Raw genomic sequence first — 23,844 nt, 5'->3', positions numbered from 1 at the left:
AGGGGCCACGTTGGGCTGGCAGCACGCTGATCCCCTGAGCAAAGCCAGCGACAGTGTCCTCTGTGGGCATAGCACAGATGGTGAGCCTGAGAGCAACATGAACTGCAATATGTCTTGGAGATGCTGCCGGGCTGTGGCTGGTTTGTTGTGTTATGGTGGTCTGCTAGACTAGGGGCAGCTCTGTGCTCCTCTGCCTCTCGTCTGAGGAGTCCCTTGCTGTGAGGCTGCTCTGGACAGGCTGAAAAGGGACTGGAGAGGAGCCAGAGGAAACAGGGTCAGTGTCTTACTCTTTGGGTACTTTATTAAAGAAAGAAGCGTGTGTTTGGGGGGCGGTGTCTGCAGCTGGGTAGTGCAGCCTGGGGCGGTCGCAGCATTCCCGATCGCAGCCAGCTTGGCAGGAGCTCACGGGAGAGTTTGCTTTTGTGTTCCCCCTGAGGTTTAGCTATCGTTACTGATTTGGAAATGCAGAGTAGTGGTGTTCCATCTGGGACTTGGTGCACAGTAGCACAGAGAGCACACACACATGTTTACTATTCAGACTGCTATTTAAATTGCTGTGTACAGAAATACAGAAGTAGGGGCTTAGCTGTACATCATGGAGAGTGTGGTTTATTTTGAAAAGCTTGCATCCTCTTGATGCGTTGCAGGCTGTTGTAAAACAATTTTTCCATACTTCTGAATGACTTTTCCCTGTTCTGCAATCACATAACATGCCTGGGTCCATGCAGGTGTCCTATGCTCTGCTCCACACATGGCTGGAAAGGCTCAGGTATGCGGAGCTCGCAGAGAGTCACGAGCGGGAGCCAGAGCCATGTGCTGCCGAGTTGGGGCGGCTGCAGTGCTGGGCAGTTGACCCAGGTAGCCATGTGAGTCCTGGCTGTGCCACTGGCAGGAGCTGCCATGCTGGGCTGATGGGCACTGCATTATACGGCCTCCATGCCCTGCAAGGGCTTGGGAGGTCCCTGTCCTGTTCCATGGGAGGCCAGCAGCCTTATGCCGTCCCCCCAAGGTAACAGTGACGATTGCAGAGAATGGGTGTTCCCTCGGAGAAAACCATCTCCTTCTGCTGTGAGGTGACTCCATGGCTGAGTCACAGCCTCACCCCATGCAGAGCTCTGCTTATGATGGCGAGAGCTGTCGCTTACCCTCCTCAGCCTGGGGGACAGGCCCACATGTGGACTGTACTTTCTTGCGGGTGTAGAGATGGTGCTCAAAGGACCTTCCCTTGAGCCAGGCTGCATGCCAGTGTCAGTGGACACTTCTGGTGGGTGCTCCAGGTGTCCACACAGGACCGGGCCTCGTGCCTCCCTCCAGCCGAATCGTGGCTTCCTTGGGCAGGCTGCTGTAGCTGCCCAGTCTGAGTGCCGCCATGCTCATGCTCTCTGACAGCCCCCTGGTTCTTACCCACTTCCAGGTTCCTCTGGTGTCATTGAGATGAAAATTAAGCTTGCTCTAAATAGATGAGTGTTGCTGGTTTTGTGATGCTGCTGTAGGCTGGTTTATGAGATACTCATCTTGGTAAAACATAAGCACTCTGCTGGTGTTTTGACTCTGAGGAAAATCCGAAAGACTTTTGCAGTGTTACAGAAAGCTCTTTCTAAAATCTAAGATAATTTAAATGTCAAAGGTGACAGTAGCCCGTTCAGCATTGGGGTTTTTTGTTGGTTTGGATCAGCAATGCTTAGTTTTTAAAGTCAAGCAGGAAAATGTTTTGCAGGGGATTTGTTTACTTAAATATTTTTAATATCAGCAGTTGAAAATTCAAGTGTAAAAGGCCATGCAAAAGGAGCAATAAAGAAATCCAAAGCTATAAAACCTTATGGTGAGAATTTAAATGCAGAAGCAGCTGTTATTTCCCTGGGAGCTGAGGTATATAAACTCTTCCATGACTGTGTATCCCCACAATAGTGGTGTGAAGAATTAGCACTCACTGCAGTGTGCAAACTGAACCCGCCAAGCACTGAGGCAGCTATTCATCTATACCCAGGAGCTAAATATGACAATGTTAGCATTTTTCATTTCCCTGACGTTACCATTAATAAAGCAATGATCCAAAAGAAGCTTTGCTGAGTCTGTTCTTTATGCTTCCATCACTCACGACTAGATAATTTCACACAGGATCGTTTTTAAATTAAATGACGATAAAAGCGCTCTGCTGTCCTGTGTTCACCAGTTCATAGAAGTCTATCAAGTCATTAATGTGTCATGACAAACTGCTAGTTGGATACAAGAGTAATTAATTATTTGCATAAATAACAGGTTGAACCTGGTGCTTTGAACCGCGGTGACACATGCGTCACACCACGGACATCTCGGAACCTGGCGCAGAGGGTTCACGGGAGGGCTGAGCGGGGCAGGCGCGGCTGCCGTCGCATCCTCGTGTGCTCCGGAGCTTGGCTCCAGGGTCGGTGCTTTTTGTGTTCCAAAGTTCTTCATTAATGACTATTTCAAGAAAGCATCTGATCATTGGAGATTTCAATGAACAATTATACAGATTTTCATAATCACCATTAATCACCACATATTTTTCAAGATAATTACAGCAATTATTATTTAGATTCCTCTTTTATGTGCACATTGTCGAAAAGAACAAGTGCTTATTACGCTGGGTAGTGTAGAGAACTACGGGCTGAAGTTCTTTGTCATCCAGAAACTCATTATGTTGGCTGATGCTGCCTGTGAAAGTTCGTCAGCGTGTTTAAATTAGGGTAGCATTGGCAGGTCTGATTATTTAAATCTGGTAGCTTTGCTAAAAATATGGTTATTCAAGAAAGATGAATTACTAATTTGACAACTGAGATTTAGTTGGAGTCTACAGCACAGAAGGCAGCATCTATCGTGTGCTTAGAGGAGGGTGACAGTACTTTTTCAGATTAAAGAGAGAATTTCTAAGCAAGCTAACAAGTTGTATTTATAGAACAGTTTTGTGGCCTGCCCATTAAAGGCTGAGAGTATGTCTTAGTAAATTATAATGAGGAAGTAACCACTAGTTTAGGGAGTTGCAAGGAGGCTTCAAGTGAAACGTGCAAGGATTTTATAGGCCTTCAAAATATTTTAAGGTTAGAACCTCTTGAAGATGTGGGTCAGTGTGTGAGCTTACAGATGTGGTAATGCTGTAAAGATGGAACCCTGCCCACCCTGAATCAGTAGATGTTACTTTTGGAAGGAGAGCTGTACTTCTTCATTCACCAGCGCCAATTCCTTTTATCCCTTTGTGTTTTTGTCTGCTGGTCTGAAATGTGGCACAAACTGGCATGGAGGAGTGCAGAATAGCTCTTGGCCAGACTAAAACAAGAGCTGCTGCTCCAGGCCAAAGCCTGGCTGGTGAGTCTGGACACTGCCCATGAAAATGGGTAACACTGGGCATGATCTCAGCACAGCACTCAGCTTGTCAGAGTCAGCCAGGAATGCTTCAAAAGCAACAGGGAGAAGAAAAAAAAGAGGAATCAGGGGCTGCTGCTGCTGTGTATTTGCAGCAGAACATCAGAACGAGGGACATGGAATTAAAAGCCTCCTATGGTTCTGGTTTCACTTAAATTTATTATTAGATCAGCTGGCTGCTGTAAGCAGCAGTTGTGTCCTGTCTCCCGGTGCGTGGCAGAGCGACGGCACCGTACCCAGCCCCAGTGCTGGACACGCGGCAGACGGCGGCCTGGGTGGGAGCTCTCTCCAGCCTGTTGCTGCCGATCCTTGGCCCTGGAGATCGCTGCCTCCAGTCACCCCCTTCCCTCTCCTGCGAGTCCCCATGAGCTGCTGTGTGTTGGAGAGTGCTTCTCTGGAGATGGCAGACGCCTCTGTCAGCCTGGGGCTTCATTTCCGTGAAGTTTCTTGAATTGTTGGGTATTTAATCCTCGTGACTCAGGAGCCTGGCTGGGAAAAGAGCCGCTGAAAGAGCCTGTTGTTTTCCGATTTCTTCCTGTGATGTATTTTAGCAGCAGCCTCGTGATGGGCCTGACACGCTGCTCCCATGCACGCTCCCGCGCTTTGGGAGTGCAGCATTAATAACACACTTCCATGCATCATGCCATTTTTAAGCATGATCGTTATGATAAAGGGCATATACTTAATTACAGGCCTGCTTAATTACAGCTCTGTTGAAGCTCGTTTGTTTAGGAGAGTGCTAATTGCGCTGCTGAGCCCTTGGCACACCCTGCTTTCATCTGCTGCTTTGCTCTGCAGTTGTGAGCTCCAGGAGGGCGCAGACCGAAGGGCGGGCGCAGGCGCTCAGCGGGGGCTGCCCAAGCGGGCTCATCACTGCTTAGACCTTAAACTACTTTACAAAAGCCGACCGTGTGACTGATCAAAGCAGGTTTCTGTTGGGATAACAAATGCAGATGGTCTTGGGGTTCAAAACTTCCTGGATTTGGGGATGCTACTTTTCATCTATTCCCTTTTGTTTCAGTGGCTGCCACACAGCACCTTTGATAATGACCTGTGCAATGGAAGGGTTTTCTGAGTAAAAAAATATACAAAGCAAAAGTAAAATGCTAAATGTTCTTAAAGAACCCTTGTTAAATCACAATGTGGTACTCACTGGTGCTGATGCAGCAGGGTGCTGGGTTCATGGGTGCAGGTCCTTTGTGACAGGAAACTGAGAATTGTTTGAGGCCATTGTGGGGATTAAATGTGCTCTAGTTTGAGTTTAGTTCCTTCAGAGACTAAATTTAAAGATTCAAAATGTTAAAAGTGTAACTGAAATAAAGGGGTTATATGTGGGGCCCTTTTCAGTCTTGCATGGAAATTGCAGAGCTACATCTTTTTAAAATATGGTGTCTCTTGTACTGAGGCGTCTTGTGGGAGGCTTTCTGTGAAGTTTCCGAGTTGGTGATAGCAAAACAAAACCACTGAACTTCATTGTGCTGTGTAAGAAAAATACAAAAGACAATACAAAAGCTAACAGTCCTCTTAGTGTCATTAAGACTGTGCTACAGAGAGAGGTTGGCCCAGTGAGACAGATCTGTGCCTTGTGCCATCATCCTTGTGTCAGTCCTCACCCTCCACTGGCTTCCAGGTGTGGGCTGCAAGTGTTGGAGCTCCGTTGCTTGCTGTGGAGCTTGCACTGGCTGCAGCCAGGCCAGAGTGGGTGCTTGGCCCCAGGTGTTCATTTTCCTTCTGCCCAGGTAGCAGTACTTGATGCTTTGGGGAGGTACGAGTCACCTGAAGCATGTTCCTTATCCTCTTGCTCTGACACCACCGAGTTTGTGCAGGTGGTTCTGTGGGGTAATGCTTGTATTTCTTTTCCGTTTCCAATACTGTCCCAGTTTGATAGCTGAACCAAACTGGAATACTGAAAACTGAAATTGTATATGTGTACAGCAGTGAGTCTTCATTGAATTCCTCATTTGGTAGGGACTAACCCACCTGTGTCTTGAACAGAAAGCACTGGCAGGTTAGAGGGAGGAGAAGGCTGGTGATAACTTCAGTGAGCTATCAGTCATGTGTCAGTGCCATGAATACTTGCTCTGTCACTGGGAATGTGTGAAGCTGCATGTCAAAAGTCCGTGGGAAACATGATGTGTTCTACTCTTTTTGTCCGTTTCAGCAATGGATGGAGTGCCTTTTATGATTTCAGAGAAGTTTGCCTGTGCTCCTGAAGGGGTGAGTTGCCTTGGTTGTTCTTCCAGCATCTGAAATTCATCTTTTCATGGAGAGTGATGGCGAAGCATTGACACAATTACCTGCTTCTGGGAGCGTTTCTTCTGAGGGGCCACTTCTATCCCCAATGCTTGAGGTCAACCGAGGTTGTGCTTTGCAATACTTTCCCATAGGGTGGGAATGGCTTCTGACAGATCACTTCTAGAACTGAATAGTTCCTGGAACTGAAGGTTTATCACCATCAGAAATAGGAATGGCAATAGGACTGTCTGGTGCTGGAAGCATCTCTAATTTCTTAGCACAGGCTGTGAAGCTACAAATGTACAGCTCTGGATTTAACCATGGAGACAACACGGTGCAGCCGGATCTGCACCTCTCCTCTTGCACCCCAGAAGCTGAAGGTGATGGTGATGGCAGAATGCAGCCCAGTGCTGTTGGCTGCTGCGAGGCTCCTGTGGCTCCGTGCCCTGCACAAGCCAGGCAGTGGCATGTGGGCAAGGGTCTTCCAGAGCTCCTTGGTCTTGGTGGGCCCTGGTGGTTTGGCAGATGGAGTGTGAGGAGCTGTAGCTGACTGGGAGTCGTAGAATTGCCATGGCTGCACTGGCTGAAATCCAGTTTGGTGGGGAGTCTGTGCCCTCGTGTTTACCAGTTTCAGCCTGGTAAGTTTGTGGAGGCAGCTGTGTCCTAATGATGCTGCAGCTGGACCTCTGCTGGGTTCCAGGGAGCTGCAGAGGGGATGGAAAAATGATTTTCAAATTCCTGTTGCCCTCTGGCATGGGTGATTATCTGAGCCAAAGCGTCCCAAGTTTAGCAGCAAAACAGCTTGGGTTATTTTCACATAGTGCATAGTGCACATAGTCGAAGCGAGTTCACTCCTCAAGTGCAATCCTGCTCGGTGTGCCTGTGCTGACAGGGCACAGCTCCTGCCCGGCAGCAGGGCGAGCTCGAGTGGGCCCCAGATCCTGCCTGCCTGACATGGAGAGTGCCAACTATGGCCTGGGCAGGGCAGCTCTGCTCACCCCAAACGGAAACCCCTCTGTGGATTCAGAGTGACTTCTGTGCCTCACTGGGCCAGTGGTAGTTTCAGCTGGTGATCCACAGCTCAGAGGCTCAGCATCCCATTACCAGTTTTGTAATCCATCCCATCCTAAAACAGTGTCTCTTTAAAAATCAATTCACAGGAAGATGTTAAGGCAAACAGGGAGCCATCAGCTGTATCTGATTTTTCACCTCCTGCTCCCACTCTGTGCTTCCTTCTTCCTGCTGATACAACTTGCCTGTGCAGCAGGAAGGTTTTTCACAACCATTGCTTTCTGAAAGGGTTGTTTATGGGCCGTTGTTCGCAGAAAGCTGGAGTTCCTCCTGTGAGGACAAATGCAGAAAGATTAGGTCATGCTAATCCTCCCCTTGGATCCTTTAGACACCATTGCCACCATATGGTCAGTTTGGTCTGGGCTTCCCACAGCCAATACTGTTCACACGAAAGTGCTGCAGCCATGTGAAATCCACAGAGTGTTACAAAGTGCCTTCCAGTAACAGCCACCCTGCAGCAGGGAGGTGGCCACAGATCTGCCTGAGCTCTGCAACAGTGAGGTGAGTGTCAGTGGGCCCTGCATAGGGAGAGCTGCTACCCCTAAGTGCAGCCTTCTGCTGCTTCACTCATGGGGCACTGGGAGACAGGACTATGTATTTACAGATGGTGCCTGAGAATCTCTGGTGATAGAGTATTTGATGACTTAAAACAAAACCCCAACATCTGACATTTCTGTTTATTTCTTTCTTTCTCAGATGCAGCCTGTTGATCTCTTGGGCATCACAATCAAAACCCTTGCAGAAATCGAAAAGGAGGTAGGTATCTGCCAGGCACTAAGCAAAAGTGTCACAATCCCTTCCCTTATGGTAAAAGTCTGTCTTGTCTTACTCAAGTCACTGCTGGTGGTGAAAGTCAGCGCAGAGTCAAACAGAAAGCTCAGAGTTAGAGGTGTCCTCTGTGGTCTGTGCTGGGTGGAAAAGCTTGAGGTGCTAAATCCAATGGTAAAGTCTGCTACCCTCTGTTTAATTCCAGATGTCTTATTCAACCTTTCTTATTTATTAACAAAATACATTACAAGCAGGACACTGTGTTACGTTGCCTCTTGCATCTCAGGGAAGCAGATGAACTTGAGTAATAATCAGTGCCAGGTAAACGACATCATTTTTCAGTTTGATGGTGCTGGAAACTTGTTACCAGAAAAAAAAGGTTGTGCTTTTCCTGAGTGAGAGTCTTCCAGGAGCTCGAGGAGGAGGCACCCATCAAACTGAGAGTAGTCGCTTGTTCCTGAGGGAGCATTTTGGCACACGCATGCCAGCTGCTCTGCAAGGGCTGCCTCTCAGCTGAATCCTCAGACTAGGAGGAAAATTGTCTCAGCATGATGTGCTTTTTTGGGTCCCATCAGTGACAAACATCTTCTGTGCCCAGCAACTGGGTTAAAGGCAGAGTAAGAAGATGGGATAGCAGAACTTCCAGACTCTTCATGGAGTCTCCACTCTTTGATTCCACTCTGTGACCAGGGCCTTGCACGCTGGGAGCCACAGGTGCTGCGGGCTGGTGGTCCTGGCCCTTGCCCACCTCCTACCCCTGCTCTCTCCAGGAACTGGCTGCAGGGAAAGCAAAGTGGTGTCAGATTTGCTTCTGGCAGCCCTCACCTGGTGTGGGAGAGGTCTCGGCAGCTCGGGGTGTTGCCTGCAGGGGTGCGGGGACACCGGCACCAGAGTCAGTTGTGTGGCCGTGGGAGGTGAGGTCCATACCTGCCGGTTCTCCCCACACCCTCGTGTTCCCTTACAGGCTGTGTGCCTTTCAGAGTAATGAAAAGTATAATTATGCAGCCCATATTCCTTGATGAAGCATCTTGTCTGCACATAGATAGCTACGCGTATAAATATTGTGAATTTCTGCATGGCTTTATTTCCCTTGCAAGCAATAGCACCATTACAGCAAATCTTCTGGATTTCCAAAGCAGCAAGAACATGTTCCCTGGAGCTAGATGCCTTGCAAAAAGTATTCCCAAAGAATTCCAAGAGTTATTGTTTTGTCGCCAGATTTGCAGATGTGTGCACCCATCCTCCAAGCTGCAAGGCGAGCTCCATGGAAGGACTCCACCCTCTCAGGAAAAATGATGAAAATAGGCCCAAAACTTGTACTGCACACTCAGGCTGCAGCTGAGGTCAGCATCTCACTGCCCCAGGACTGCACAGCCGTGCCCTAAGGAGCACATGGAGAAGTGGTCCCTGCAGGCAGAGGGAGATGTAAGCTGAGGGTGCTGTTGGTGGATGGCTATTTGGTGCATGTAGGGAGGAGAGCAGAGCCCTGGCAGCACCGCTGCTGCCAGCTCTGCCTGTGGGGCTGCAAGGGAAGTTGTCCTCACTGCTCCTGCTGTCCCTGGCAAAGGAGCGTCACTGGGCATGAGCCTTGGCCTTGTGTGTGGTGCAGGCGACAGCGGCACCGGGACTGTTGGTGGCTCTTTTGGCAGCAGCAGCAGCAGGTGCTGTGGTGCCATGGTGTGCAGTGCCGCGAGTGTGCGATGCCACGGTGTGTGTGGTACCACGGGGCTGCTGAGCGCCGTTGCCATCGTGCTGCCATGGGCCTCCCATGCTGGCAGAGTTCACCTCATCTTCACAGTAGCTTGGCATTGAGTGAAAAGTCTGGAGAGAGCCTAATTAGCAAAGTGAGCATCTAATATTGATCACTGCTGTTCAGCTGACAAGGAAGGCAGTTCATTTAACCACTTAATCGCGACAAGTTTTCATGGGCTGCTCCTTGCAAATACATTTAATGAAGAAGTTGTAAATCTAAAAGAGCTTAAAATTCTCATTTTATACAGAAATATTTCCCTTGTTCTCATGTTTGCCGTCAATTCTCCAGAGTGCAGTCACATGAAATGTTCTTTAAATGAACATATTTGCTAACTGGCATGATTTCAGTTTTTAAAACATTGGTTCCAGCAATTAGGCATTTTTTTCAGTTCCCAAATGACTAGAGAAATTCGTCTTGATTATAATTGCTCTTAGCCACGCATATCTAATTTGTGTCTTTTTAAGTGTTAATTAGTAAACAGTTTGAGCTGACATCTTTATGTGTTTGCGTTTTGAAAAATGAGGCTTATTGCTTATTTAGCTGGGGGCTGGCGCTGCCGCTGTGACATTGTGACACTGAGGTAGAACGAACCGGGAGCTGCCGGGCGGCTGCGGGCCGGGCCGCGCGCGCCGTGCCCCGCCGTGTCCCGCGCGCGCCGCCGCAGCCCCGCGGTGCCCGCGCGCCCTCTGCCGGCCACGCGCCGAGCTGCAGGGGCGCGGGGCTGCGCGCGCCGGAGCGGGCCCGCGGCCCGGCACGGCACCGCCTGGCACGGCCCGGCCCCGCCTGGCACGGCACGGCCCGGCACCGCCTGGCACGGCACCGCCTGGCACGGCCCGGCCCCGCCTGGCACGGCACCGCCTGGCACGGCCCGGCCCCGCCTGGCACGGCACGGCACGACACTGCCTGGCATGGCACGGCCCGGCACGGCATGGCACACCCAGCCGTGTCTGTGCATGGCCGGGGCTGGGTGCCACGAAAGCTGCAGAGCTGCCAGGGCCGCCTCACTGGCAGCACATCCTGTGCCTGGCCGGCTGGTGAAGGGTGGTGGCACACAGACCTGGGCCAAGGGGATGGGGAATGTCCTGGTGACACCCCGGGAGCCACAGACAGGACACTGGGACATGTGGGGGAGGACAGGCCGTCTCCAGAGCATCATGGTGGGTGCCATGCCAGACCCAGTGCGTCGTTCTGCTGTGATCACTGTCGCGCTGCCCGCTATGGGAGAGCCACTGTGGCCCCAGCCTCTCCTGGGTCTGCCGTGGCACGACAAGGGGCCACAGTAGCATCAGGGGTGGCCTGGGGCTTTGGGGGTGCGGTGCACAGTGTGCCACGAGATGGCACTGCTCCGGCACGGCTACAGCACTGCCACACCGGACACCTCTGACCGCACAGGGATGTCCCTGGGCTGCAGAGACTTTGCTCAAGCTGCAGCAGCATCCACCCAGCTGCAGTGACTTTTGTGGGGTGCAGGGATCTCTATACAGGAATTTTCACCCGCTTTGTGAAACCAAAAGTGTTAATTACGGTGGTAACGGTCTGTGTAAATGAGGCCTGCAGAAGGGAATCTTTCTGATTAGCTGCTTTATGTGTGTGTTAACAGCAGGGTTTAGGGGACTGGGATGAGTCCTGCCTGGGATGGCTGCTGACGTGGGGTCAGGTGGTGCCAGGAGGCTCACCCAGTGTGCTTGTGGCAGGGGGGTGAGGTCACAGCTCATGGTGCTGCCAGGCTCAGTCCTTACTTCATTTTTGTTTCTTCCCTCTGTCTGTCTTTACCCGTAGTACGAGTACAGCTTCCGGACGGAGCAGAGCGCGGCAGCCCGCCTGCCGCCCAGCCCCACGCGCTGCCCGCCCGGCCCCCCGTGCTGAGGCCCCGGCGCTGGAGCAGCGTGTGCGTGCGTACTACTGAGCGGGACGCGGTGCCGGGGCCGTCCCGGCAGAGCTCGGCCGTCGCCACCGCCCCGCGCTGCTCCACCTCCTGCACGCGCCACTCCTCGCGCCGGACTGTGCAGCCCCTGCAGCTGCCCCCACCCCCTCGCTGCGGCCGACGCCTCTCCACGTGAGTACGTGACTTGGAGCCCGACGGCAGCCCCTCGGTTGTCCCTTCTTCGTAACCCTCTGCAGGACAGTCACAAAAGCCAGAGCTGTAACAAACTGCTGCCGACAGCAAGCCGTGAGCTTACGGACCATCAGCATTTCAGTGAGCACTGAGCCCTGAAAGTAAGGAAGAGTAAAAGATGCGGCTGGTTAATCCACATGGCCCTGGGCATCCTGCCCGAGCTGACTGGGGCTGACGGGCTCTCAGTGCCTCGGGGTGGGAGGCCCCTGCAGCGCCTGGTCCCGTGGGCAGCACCAAGCCTGTCTGCCCCCGGCAAGGCCCAGCACATGGAGCCATGACGGCCTGCTTGGACCTGCTGTGGGCTGTCACCGGGCACTGGCAGGGCGCAGAGAGCACAGACTGCACGGCAGTGCCTGCAGTGAGCAGCTCTGCTTTGCACAGGCTGTGTCCGCCAGGACCCAGAGTGGCAGTGTCCCGTGTTTATTTCTGGGCTGGATGCTGCCAGGGCCTGGGCAGTGCCCCGCTGGCCGAGCTGCCTGGGGCCTTGCTGATGACGTGGATGCTGTCACCTGCCTGTCACTTTGGACAGTTTCCTAATATTTGCCCCTCTGGCTGCTAAAACAAAAGAGATGTGCGTGTTCCCTCGTGCACTCCCGGGGAAGCACTGAACTCTGGTGTGGTGTGGAACGAGAGCAGGACACGTTGAACCCTGACCTCAGCCTTCTTGTGATCGCTGGGCTGAGCTTGCTTCCGAGTCAAATGCATGTCTTGGAGAGAGAAGTCTGTTGCTGTAATAAGTTATTTAGAAGTGCCCATCTGACTCCATGCTGTTTTGTCAAGTTTCTGCTGTAGAACAAAGCTACGTCATGGCAGCAAAACCGCGATTTTTAAGTAAGTGTTGAAACATACAACTTTTTATATTGTAAAGTACTGATTACCTAACGCCATCGAGATGCAATCGCCACGGTAACAGCTAACAGTGTTGTCGCTCAGTCTGGGCTGTGCTGTGCCCTGACCTGCTTTGCACTGCTTTTCATTGATCTCACGTTTTCTAGCTGGACAGAACGGTGACTAACGGTGGGTTTTGTGCTGTCAGCTTGTATTTTTTATTTGTACATATGTAAAATATTTCTTGTCCAAAGATTCATTTCTGGTTCTGAGGCACTGTTACCGAATCGCCGCGATAATGAGCACAAAATGCCGTAACACCGGGGACAGGCTGATTCCAAGTCTTCCCTTCAACTTCTTCCAGTCAGGTAAATTGTTTTCTGAAACTGCCTCTGTAAAAGCAAAGCCGTGTGGTTGGGAAGCAGAGGCCAGTTTGCTTGCAGGAGTGTCATATTTGGGCAGAAGAATTAAAGCTGTGCCATTCACACCAGCTCTGGAGGTTCGGGTGACCCCCTGGAAGTGCTTGTTTACTTGGAGGTTGCAGCACCGTTTTTAGTTCCTATTTATCCTGCAGGAAAGCAAAGCCAGACCTCACTACCAGGCTTCACAAAAGCTGGATTGATGATGCTGGCGTCGACAAATGAACATACCGTGGCAGCCTGGTCATTCGGCTCAGGTTCACTTGAAGTTCAAATCCACTTCACACTGCAGTACTGTGGCCATCTCATCCATCTTTTGTCCTTCTATTTTTCTGCCTGTAATTTGTTCTGTAGTTTTCTGTGGCATCCGCTTATTGCTTCTCCTGTGGCTCAGTGGACACTGCAGGCAGGTAGAAGCCGCCTGCATCAGTGCATTCCTCATAGCTTTGGGGTGAGGGGCTGCAGAGAGGTGACCTTCCTTGTTAGTGGTGGTGGAGTGAGGGCTGCGGCCTGTTGTGGGGCAGCCAGCACAGAGCCTGTAGAGCTCCAGGGGCGGCTCCTGCTGCTGGGAGATGAGGAGGTGGCTGCCCAGAGCCCCTCCTTGAGCTGTGTCTCCCCATGCCATGGGCAGGGCTGCCTGCCCAGCAGCTGGAGAGAAGGTTCAGAGTGCTGCTGAGCCCTGCGTTCCCTGGGGCATCTCGAAACAGTGGTTGCCCAGCTTTGAGTCCCTTCCAGGAGATATAGCTTAGAGAGCATCAGTAGATAAAATGTATAGCAACAGTTACTTTGGCTCAGCAGCCTTAGAGATAGTAGCTCAACCTTCTCTTCAGTGACCTGCAAGAAACACTGGATGGCTCAGAAGGCTGGCAGGACATGCAGCTGGGACAAGCATCTGAGAAGTCTTCAGGATATATTTGTGTCATTGGTTCTCACTCTTCCCTCTCTTGCACCAGGCTGGCAGAGCTGCTTCAGGAGTGCATCTGTAAAAGAGATGTGGTTAGTTTGTCCCTCCTGGTGTGTCTCTGCGCTGTGGCACTGCAGGGATATGCTGTACTGAATGTGTGAGTAGTAGAAATGCAGCTCTTGTGGTGCAAACACAATGGAGGCATTTTGAGCAAAGAGCCAAGAACCAGCTGAGCTTTCGGACCCACTAACTGGAGGCTGGAAAACTGCCTTCCAAAGTGCTTGGAAGCACATCAGACAGTGCAGGGTGGTTGACTGCATGTGGTGTTCTTCTCAGTAGGAAGCTTTGTCACTGCAACTCAGAATTCCCAAGACCTTGGGCAGGTTTTATTTGCTGCTCTGTAACTTCAAAACTCTCAGCAGCTCATTGCAAGGCTGGTCCTTGCAGCCATGCAGCAAGTCCCTCCCCGTTGGATGTGACATAGCCAGTGCCAGCATCTCACGCTCTGTCCCAAAGGAGACTGCCATAGTGTTGGCCCAGACAACATTCAGGGAGCCTGATGCTGATGTTGCCTGTCTGCAGAGAAGCCTTCTGGAGTGTAAAAGGAGGGGATGAGTCAATGGAAAGCAAGAGAAGTGGATTTGCAGAGCTTTACCAGATGTGCTTGGCTACCTTGCCTCTATTTCTAGAACAAAACTAGTCTCCAGGTAGCGTAATCTTGGGGCTGATGGAGCAATTAGTTTGCCAAATTATCATATGTCTGCAACAGAGGCAGAAAGGCAGCAGTGAGGGGTTTGCTTACTGTAAAATATACCTTCTGATGTGAATTAGTGCTGACACACTGCTTCCTGGCTTTCTCCCAGCAGAGAGCAGGTAGTGTGCCGAGGTGACTCGTGGGCCGTCCAGGCCAGGGTGTGCTGTCTCATGTGTTAACAATGGAAAGGCAAGAAACTAGTCCAGAAAGTAATGTAGAGTGTGACCTTTGTGATAAAATTCAAGTGTGGACAGTAATAGCTGTGTCTTCCCTGTGGGAGCATCTCGTAGCTGTAGTTCCATAGGAATAAACTTTGTCAGACTTGTTTCCTTTGGCTGTCACGGAGTTTGCCTGCAGTGTCTGTAGGAGAGGGTCCCTGTCAGCCTCCCACGTAGGCAGAGGTTGTTGGTAGTCTGTAGCTTTGGGGTTGTTTGGCTTCACACTTGCCCCTGTCCCTGCTGGTTTCCTGAGGAGTTCAGACCGATCCCGCATCCACGGAGCCTGGAGCAAGTCCCCACATGGGCACAACTACAGGTGGGGGCTTCTCTGCAGTGGGACTTAAACATCTCCTTGGGGGAGGGAAAGCAGGGCGCAGTGCCTTTGGAGTTGGCCCATTCCACTTTGGCCTTCAGCACCCCCTGCCCTGCCCTCGGGCCACAGGATCTGTCTCCCTTGACCAGGAGCCCATCTGCGCTGGCAGCAGCCACATCCTGCCTTCAGTTCGCTCAGCCTCGGGCCAAGGAGTGGATGGGAATCCCTGCTGTGTGCCAGCGGGCTCGGCGTTATGTGGCCAGCAGCGAAGGGCTGCACAATTCACTCCCAAGGAAACCAAACAGGTTGGATGTTCTGGTCATTTATTGTGAAATTGTTTCCTAAGAGCAACAGTTTTAAATGTCATCATGCAAATGGAAGACAGAAACCTTTTATGCAGTTGCAAAGTGTTTTTCTAAGATGCTATGCATTTGTTGGGTTATTGAAAGTGGATTTACTGTGCATTAATCTTATGAATGTTACTATGTTTTATATTTATTTTAGATGACCCTCCTGTATTTTACAAAGGGAAGTTTCATTGTGTGATAACTTAGTCTGTATTCTTAATATAATTTGTTAAATAAAACTTGTTTTAATCAGTTTATTATCTGTGCTCTGTCTTTTAAATCTGGAGTTTAAAAAGCCTAGAACGTGGAAAGAGACATTCCTTGGGAGCAGCTGCACTTTGCCCTCTGCACCATCGTTGCACTGGCTGTTGGATCCCACAGATGGGTGTTGTGGAAGCACAGGAGGAGCGAAACACGAGCCAGGGCCTGTCCTGAACAGAGCTGCCAGGTATCAGTTGTAGCTGTGACACCTGGAACTGCTGCTGTTTCGGGCTGTGACACAGGTTCATTGTACAGGTGTTGCTGCTGGAGGAGGCTCGGGCTGCAGCAGGTGAGTGCTGTGCTTTGTTGACTGGTGGCCTGTCCTCCGTGGCCCCACTGTGCTCGTGCTTGGCCGAGCAGGGACAGGCCTCGGCCCCAGCCGCAGGAGAGAGCACCGGGTGTCCGTGCGGTGCCGGAGCTGAGCCTTTGGCTGCCTCCCAGCAGCGGGGAGGTGCCTCAGTGCTGGGCAGGATGGGGCAAAACCTGGCCAAAAACCCAGAGGGGCTGTGCCAGGGCAGTGAGGGCAGCACTGTGCTCGAGGCAGAGCCCTTCCCACAGCGGCTGGGCCGTCACAACGGGGAGGCAGGTAGCCACATGACCAGCCAGCCCCTGGGGAAGAGACAGGCTTCTCAGCCTGGGAGAGGCTAATGCCACACCAGTAAGACTGAAAACTGTTATTGTTTGTGCTGAATTATTCTTCTGAACTTGACCCAAGCTGGTGGTGCACAACCTGACCTCTGGCATCTTCTCCCACCCCAGCCAATATTTCTGTCTCGCTTATGTTGAGTGGTCTTTGAATTAGAGGAGATTAATACCCAAGTTCCCGACATTCTCTTCAGGCACATGTTTTTATAACCTCCTTTTGAAAGCAAGTACCACTTGTTCCACCAAAAACTATGAAACTGCATCTTGGAGCTGCTGTGGGAGCCGTCACTGGCACCTGATTGAATATCCCGCGCGGGGGGAACATAAAGCAGAGTGGGCCGTCCCGCGCCCGGCTCACGGCTTCCCACGCCACAGGCACGGCAGCGGAGCGGGGCCATCGCCGAGCCGTGATGCCTGCAGACATCAAAGCCACTTCTGCCTAATTAGCTGTTGTCCCTGGACATGGGCTTGGGTCTGCAGCGGGGGAAGCTGCGAGGGCTGCGCATCCACTGCCCGCGAGCACAGCCGAGCTCCCAGCACGGGACCCTTGTCCCTCAGCCCTTGCTTTTGTTTGTGATTGGCCCAGGACCACTCACTCTCCTAAGACATGAGCTGCTCTTCCTTCCACCAGCAACCCCTGTGAGGCCTCTGGGATTGCTCTGCTGGTAAAATACTCCAGACTTTACCAAAATCCCAGCGTTTCTGCTCAGCCTCACGTCTTTCGGTTTCCTAATTCAACTGCTGAGAAATTTTTGGATAATTGTTGAATGTTAAAAAAAAAAAACAAAACAATTCTTCATCAACTCTCTGTGCTGTTTCTGTAGCGTTTCTTGTGAAACAGCCACACTGCACACAGTTGCTGCCATGGCAGTGATGAGCTGAAGGGGGTGTCCGTCATCCGTGCCCGCTCCGGGAGACATCCCGGTGTGCCCCACACTTGTGTGACACTTTGGCCAGAGGTGTTTTGCTCCCAGACCAAAGCTGGAGTGTGGGCAGTGTTGAGAAGCACAGACTGGCAGATGGCAGAAGCAGACAGGCAGAAGCTTCAGAGGCTCACCTGCCATGGCCCTCGGTGCCAGCAGAGGCCAAGGCCTGAACAGCATTTCCTTTTGCTCTGAAAGCATAAAGCTCCAGCTGTTGAACCCTCTTTCCCACCTCAGCTAGAACCATATTCTCCGATATCTCAGTTCCTTCTCCTGCATTTGCCCCTTGTCCCACAAGCTAAATTTAGATTCATCTGAAAAGGGGTGTTGGATGGCAAGTGGAGAGGAGGGTGCCAGGAGGGGCCCCGGCCGCCAGCCCTGCGCAGGGCCTCAGCTGCATGTGCCACGCTGCAGAGCCCAAGGGTATTGGGCTCAGGGACAGATCCCCCTGCCCGGGGCGGCCCTGGGGGTGTGGGGTGCGACTGGGGCTGGCTTACGGTGTCCATCGTTCATGGGATTTGTTTTCTAAGGAACATTTCAAATTTCTTTTGCTCTGCTTAGTGCTCTGGACCCCAGGAGCTGCCTCCTGCCTGTTCCTGCCCCAGGGAGATCCTCCCTTTGTCCCCGGGGCAGCAGCAGGCGCGGGGCGGAGGCAGCGGCCGTGGTCCCCAGGCGGTGGGCGGTTGTGTGGGGCTTTGTGTGCCTGGGGCTTTGGTGGTGATGTTTGTTTTCTTTTCTCCTCTCCCTCCTACAGCTTTAAAAATTAACTTGCCTGGGGAGTTTCTCAAAATCTTTTCCTTTCTGTGCAGTGATGGATAAGCCATGTAACTGATTGTCATGGCCCTGGAGAGGATAAACATCTTCTGCCATTTAAAATAAAACCTCCTCACTTCTTGGTTAATAAGTGTTGAAAGAAGCATAAATAGAAATAACACCAGATTTCCATGACTAACAAGGTGACCACATCAGTGAATGTTGTTTGGGGTTAAAAATGACTCAGCTTTTGCTTCCCCAGGGTAGGATGTTTTATCCCAGCGCAGGAAAGGCTGCCAGCAGTACTTTGAAAGTCTGGCAAATGCGACGTAGCCTGGATTGGGAACGGGGAAGTGTTTGAATGCAGAGTTTAAAAAAAGAGAGTCCTCAACTCCACTCCATGTGTGCAGATTTCTTGAAGATAAAGGAGCCCACAGCTTTATCCAGCTTGTGCTGACGCTTTTCTTTTCAAAAGCCTTCTCAGATGTTTTCACTTTTCTGCTTGCTTTGTTGAAAGATGTAAAAATTTAAGACAACCACAAAGTAAACATTTTGAAACTTTCTATTCTGAAAATTAGTGACATTTTCAAAATCCCTCGAATTCCATCTCTTCACTGTCAGAAATGAAGACGTTTGGGGCTTTTCGATGGGCAAATTCTTCCAGGCAGGCTTCTGATTATTGATAACCTTTATTTTTCAAAGAAAATAGATTTACTATTCAGTAGAAACACTAGATAAGTAGATGTCTTGTCAAAATAAGGCAGGTTTTCTCTATTAGAGTGAAATAGTAATGAACTCATCTGCTTCCAATATTTATAAAGAGTAGGGAAGGCCATTAATTCTACTGCTTGTGAATAAAACCATCTGTGATTTCTTTCCATTTGATGTGTTTTGGTTTTAATATACATTTTTCACAAATAAGTGCAGGGATTTTTCGTGAAAATGTCACATTCAGAATCTCATAAAGAAGGAACGCAAAGAGGGGGAAGCGAAATGTTTTGTTAGCTAAGTAATTTCTCACCTTGCACAGAGAATAGAATTCATGCCAACTTTAACACATTAGGCGACAGAATTACATGTTCAGCTCTAATGCAGTCCATGACATGTAACAAGGCAAATAGAGTATGTTTGGAAGTTTGTTTTCCTTTGGGAATCACACAGTACATTTAACCTAATCTGTCCTGACACTTGAATTATAACATTATGAGCTTCTTCAGGGAAGCAAAACGGTAGATGCCTCTCTTTAAAGCAAAGCAGAAGTTAATAAAATGGGCGACGTGTCAAGGAGGAAAAGCCTGATCACACCATAGCACAGTTCTCCCAAGGAAGCGGCTCTGGGCTGGGCTTTGCCACCAGAAAGGCTGGAAATCTCTTGACATACTTCTGCTGGAAGTCTCACAACACACTTCTGCTGAGGGTGAAATTTGACCCCTAGAATTTTTCTCGAATAAGCCAAAAACTGCAGGAATACCCCAAGTGGGACCACTTTGTAGTTTGAGTTGTGAGTGTTGGATCTCAAATTAAACTGCGTATTCTTCCAGCTGCTCTGGCAGATTTTACGTTACACTCTCCGCACCAGCCCTTCGGATGGAGCCCGTACAGTGGTGCTGTGTTCCCAGGAGCTCTCTGCACCCGCCAGCGTGGGCAGCTGCTAAAATCAAAACCAGTCTCCAGGTCATCCTCTCTGAGGGCCTGTTAGAGAATAGGCCATCAAATGCCACATGCTCAGTTGACTATCTCAGAGAGGCCGGCTGCAGATTTAACATCCATCATTCAGCAAGACTGACGCAGATCCTCAGGGGTTCCTCCAACATGAACACAAGGGATGAAGAAGCCTCACCCAAAATCCAGAGCTGCTGGTGCTTTGGAGCAGGTGAGGTGCTGTGCTGGGAGGCACAGCCAGTGCTGGTGGTTTCCCGAGCCGGCAGCGCGGGGCCCTGGCAGCTGCGGTGGCAACCACCAAGGCCTCGTGAGCGGGAGCCTCGTGGGAAAGAGAAGCGGCTGGTTCTGGCGAGTGCAGCCTGAAGCCCCGGGGAGCCTGTCGCTGATTCCCATAGCGATCGTAACCTGGCCTGTGAACAAAATGTTGCAGCAAAACTCCACGTGTTCCCTCTGCCCTTCAGCAACCGCAGCCACGTGTGGGGAAAAAACACATCTTCCTTCATGTGTTTCTTTCCATCGGCAGAAAATAATGTTGGTTTGCCATGAGAAAATTGTCACTTCTGCAGCCATTTGGCAAACGGAGGGCAGAGATGGAGAGGACTTTGCCCCAGATCGCAGTGCTGTCCAGGCTCAGCCCCAGCCGCTGCCGCAGCCCTGTCTGCCTCGGAGTTCGTGCTCCCTGGCATCACCTGCAGCTCTTGGGTTCTTGCTGGAGCAAAGACCAGAAGCAGGTGGCAGGAGGCTGTGCTCCTAGGAGGGTTTTCACACCCATCTCAGATGTGAGTGTGCCTGCTGGTTTGCTTCTAGTTCATAGCTTTGTAATTTAAATGAATACTAGTTGTCCAAAACAGATTTTCAGCCAAATTGAGCTGCACTGGCAGCTGGGCAAAGAAGCAAAGTCTTATTTTCAGCCTTTGAAAGTTTTACCAGGTACTTTCCAGGAACAGCTCAAGAAGGACAGAGAACTTCTGGAAAGATTCCAGCGCAGGGCCACCAGGGGAACATCTTTCATACGAGGAAAGGCTGCGGGACCTGGGGCTGTTTAGTCTAGAGGAGACGGAGGGGAGATCTTATTAACATTTATAAATATCTAAAGGGTGGGTGTCAGGAGGCTGGGACATCCCTCTTTTCTATAGCAGCCAGAAACAGGACAAGGGGTGATGGGATGAAGCTGGAACACAAAATGTTCCACTTAAACATAAGAAAAAACTATTTCCCTGTGAGAGTGACGTAGCAGTGGAACAGGCTGCCCAGAGGGGTTGTGGAGGCTCCTTCTTCAAGACCCACCTGGACATGTTCCTATGTGACTTGATCTAGGTGACCCTGCTTCTGCAGGGGGGTTGGACTAGATGATGTCTAAAGGTCCCTTCCAACCCCTACCATTCTATGAACAGGGTCACATCTTTGTTCAGGCCAGGTTTGGGAGGATTTGTGGTAAGTTTAGCACTGCTGGCCCAGGGGCACCCTGAGCACAGGATGGTGCTGGAGGCACTGCAGGCAGCAGAGCCCTAAGCGCAGCATCAGAAGGGGCTAAGGAGGGAAGGACTTCCTTGGCAGGGGACCCACAACCCTTTGTGGGTGCCCTATCCTTTAATAGGGAGCACCAAAATTGCTGGGCTTAAATGGTAACAGGGAAAATCTATAGTGTATATTAAGAGAACTTCTTAAAAGGGAAACACACGGGCTGGGAGGGTCATGGAGGCTCTGTCACTGCTGAGCACTTGTTGGGAGCAGTGAAGCTGAGCAGGTAGTGCTGCGGTGCCCGACACCACGTCCCTTCCTCTGGGAGCACTCCAGTGGGCTGTTCCCACGGTCATGGCAAAGGTTTGGGATTTGGGTGGTTTGGGTTTGCTGGCAGCTGGGGGAAGGCACCTACAAAGTCACTGAAGTGTCAAGAAAACACAGCCTAAGAAGCCAACGTGCTCTAAGGTCACCTCAGGTCATCTCCTCAGCAGGAGTGTCTGAGCCTGGTCAAAAATGAGGCAAGCATCCTGATCCTGCTGCTGCCTGCACAGCTCCAGGGTAGGGGGGTGTGATGGTCCACGTACTGGATGTGGTGTGAATGCTCCAGTAAGATACACCATGTAAGGACCCAATGACAGGACACCGAGACTGATAAATCAGGCTTATTTCTGTAACAGCACTTCACTTATCCAGACAAAAAGCCCCCAGATCACAAACAGCCCAAGTCACCCACAGCCACATGGCACAGACCCCACAGCACCATAACCCTGTGCCTCCCTCCCTGCCCGCGGCAGGGCTGAGGGGTGGCATTGCAGACACAATCTGCATTTGCTTATTTTATAGTGACTAAGGAGTTTGCCATAGTCGGGAAAAGCCGCCATGTCCAGGAATTGGGCCACACCGGCAGCAAAACACAAGAGGTGCAAACTTCAGGGGCACGTGAGCCGCGCGTTGCTTCACGAGCGCTGGGGGTAATGGGGGTGGTTTCCTGCAACCACCTTTTATCTGAATTACACAAAGATTTTCTGCTCTTCCCACCCACACCTAAGACTTTTCCCACAGCCTCCCAGCAGTGACCTGTCGCAGTCGGCAGAAGTCAGTCAATGGACTCAAAGCCTTTAATGCAAACTGTTTGCTGTTCTAACTCTAAATTCCTTTTTTTTCTGCCCAAATGCCTACTTATATGAAACTTTTAGGAACTTAATTATCCTTGAGACTTCTACCTCTCTGTGAAATCTGGTTTAAATCACTAAAGAGTTCAAAGTTATTGGGCAGGACAGGCAGACAGACAAGCACACAGGGATCACAGGAACCGTGTTTTCATAGGAAACTAGATTAAAAAAATCCCCCAGCAGTCCGCGGCCGTTTCGGTGGCGGCCGCTCGATCCCGCGGGGCGGTGCGGGACGGGGGCAGTGACACGCGGGGCTGGCGGTGCGGGGACAGGGACACGCGGGGCTGGCGGTGCGGGGACAGGGACACGCGGGGCTGGCGGTGCGGGGGCAGGGACACGCGGGGCTGGCGGTTCCGGGACGGGGACACGCGGGGCTGGCGGTGCGGGGACAGGGACACGCGGGGCTGGAGCTGCGGGAGCAGGGACACGCGGGGCTGGCGGTGCGGGGGCAGGGACACGCGGGACTGGCGGTGCGGGGACGGGGGCAGGGACACGCGGGGCTGGCGGTGCGGGGGCAGGGACACGCGGGGCTGGCGGTGCGGGGGCAGTGACACGCGGGACTGGCGGTGCGGGGACGGGGGCAGGGACACGCGGGGCTGGAGCTGCGGGGGCAGTGACACGCGGGACTGGCGGTGCGGGGACGGGGGCAGGGACACGCGGGGCTGGAGCTGCGGGAGCAGGGACACGCCGGACTGGCGGTGCGGGGACGGGGGCAGGGACACGCGGGGCTGGAGCTGCGGGGGCAGGGACACGCGGGGCTGGAGCTGCGGTTGTGCTCCTGGTGCGGGGGGGACCGGGAGCTGCGCCCAGGGAAGCGGCTGCTACAGCAGCGATTCTGCAGCCTGTCTGCTTTTCCCAGCTGGGTGCAGATTCATGACATCCCTGCTCGCTTTGGCATGCAAACCTGTACCTAATTTCTTCTGAAAAGGGCCCTGAGGAAGTCAGCAGATGTTATTATTAAAGCATTGAGTATCAGCAGCTCTTGAGATATTGTCAGTCTGTTAATGAGCTGATCAAACTGGGGAAAGCAAGGGGTTTCCCAGCTTCTTATTAAGGAAAATAAGACCTCCAAGGTTAAAAGACTTCTTTTAAACTACACCAGGTTTATAGGTTGCAAAATGTTCTTTAATCAGTTTATTCTTAGAAGGCCCTGACTGTCCAGGCACGGGAGTGGGATTGTCTGAAACGGTCGCTGTAAGGACACAGCAGCTTTATCTTGGTACTGTTTGCTTGAATTTGTAGTCTTCTTAACCAGACAGTTCTGTGCTGTCTCTATAATTCTTCTGTGAATGCTTTCTGCACCACTGCCAGCAGCCAGAGCTGCTGCTGATTTGTGAATTATTACATTTTGCTGTTTGAAAGTTAAACCAATCTTCCTACCAATATATTTGTATTCACAGTTTGGCAAACCTTAAATCTCAGCTGTTTCCCAAGGCAGTTGGAGATACATGATGCACAAGTGAGCAAGAAATGACGAATCAAAAATCTCCCTGCACCTCCTCTGTGTACTACCTTGCTCCCAGCCTGTTTCTGTGTCTGGGGAAGCACTAGATCCTCTTCCTCTAAAAGCTGTGGCTAATGGGGAACCTGCTTTGTTGGGTTTTTTCTTAATCCCATAGTATCTGGGAGGTTTTTGGAGGGGTTTCAGCTGCAGAGATGTTTAGGATTTGGACAACAGTGATAATGAGATTAAACTAGAAGCAGCTAAAAGTTTAGGGAAAGCATTTTTTAATTTCTAAAGCTCAGCAGAGGAGCATGACATGCCCTAATAGCAGGGGAGGCTGTTCTAGGACCGACTAGGACAAGCTGAGACAAACCCTTGTGTTGGGGAACTTCATTACATCCAAAATGCGATTA

General features: G+C 51.4%; 1 protein-coding gene across 4 annotated transcripts in view; it reads left to right on the top strand.

Annotated features, from left to right (window-relative positions):
- Positions 1–11,162, top strand: part of MVB12B (multivesicular body subunit 12B) — a 55,276-nt gene extending 44,114 nt beyond the window's left edge. For 3 of the 4 annotated variants that reach the window (XM_062011229.1, XM_062011231.1, XM_062011230.1), the window contains 3 exons: positions 5,543–5,598; positions 7,384–7,443; positions 10,988–11,162. In XM_062011229.1, coding sequence (XP_061867213.1) covers positions 5,543–5,598; positions 7,384–7,443; positions 10,988–11,074 — 203 coding nt within the window. In that variant the 3' untranslated portion in view covers positions 11,075–11,162. Of the gene's footprint in view, positions 1–5,542; positions 5,599–7,383; positions 7,444–10,987 lie in introns of those variants that run through there. The other variant, XR_009820032.1, reaches the window with a different exon arrangement.
- Positions 11,163–23,844: the final 12,682 nt, after the last annotated feature.

Source organism: Colius striatus, chromosome 19 (genome assembly GCF_028858725.1).
Source record: "Colius striatus isolate bColStr4 chromosome 19, bColStr4.1.hap1, whole genome shotgun sequence".
Taxonomy (NCBI): Eukaryota; Metazoa; Chordata; class Aves; order Coliiformes; family Coliidae; genus Colius; species Colius striatus.
The sequence above is the reverse complement of the archived record's forward strand: the minus strand, read 5'-3'. Positions and strand labels throughout refer to the sequence as shown.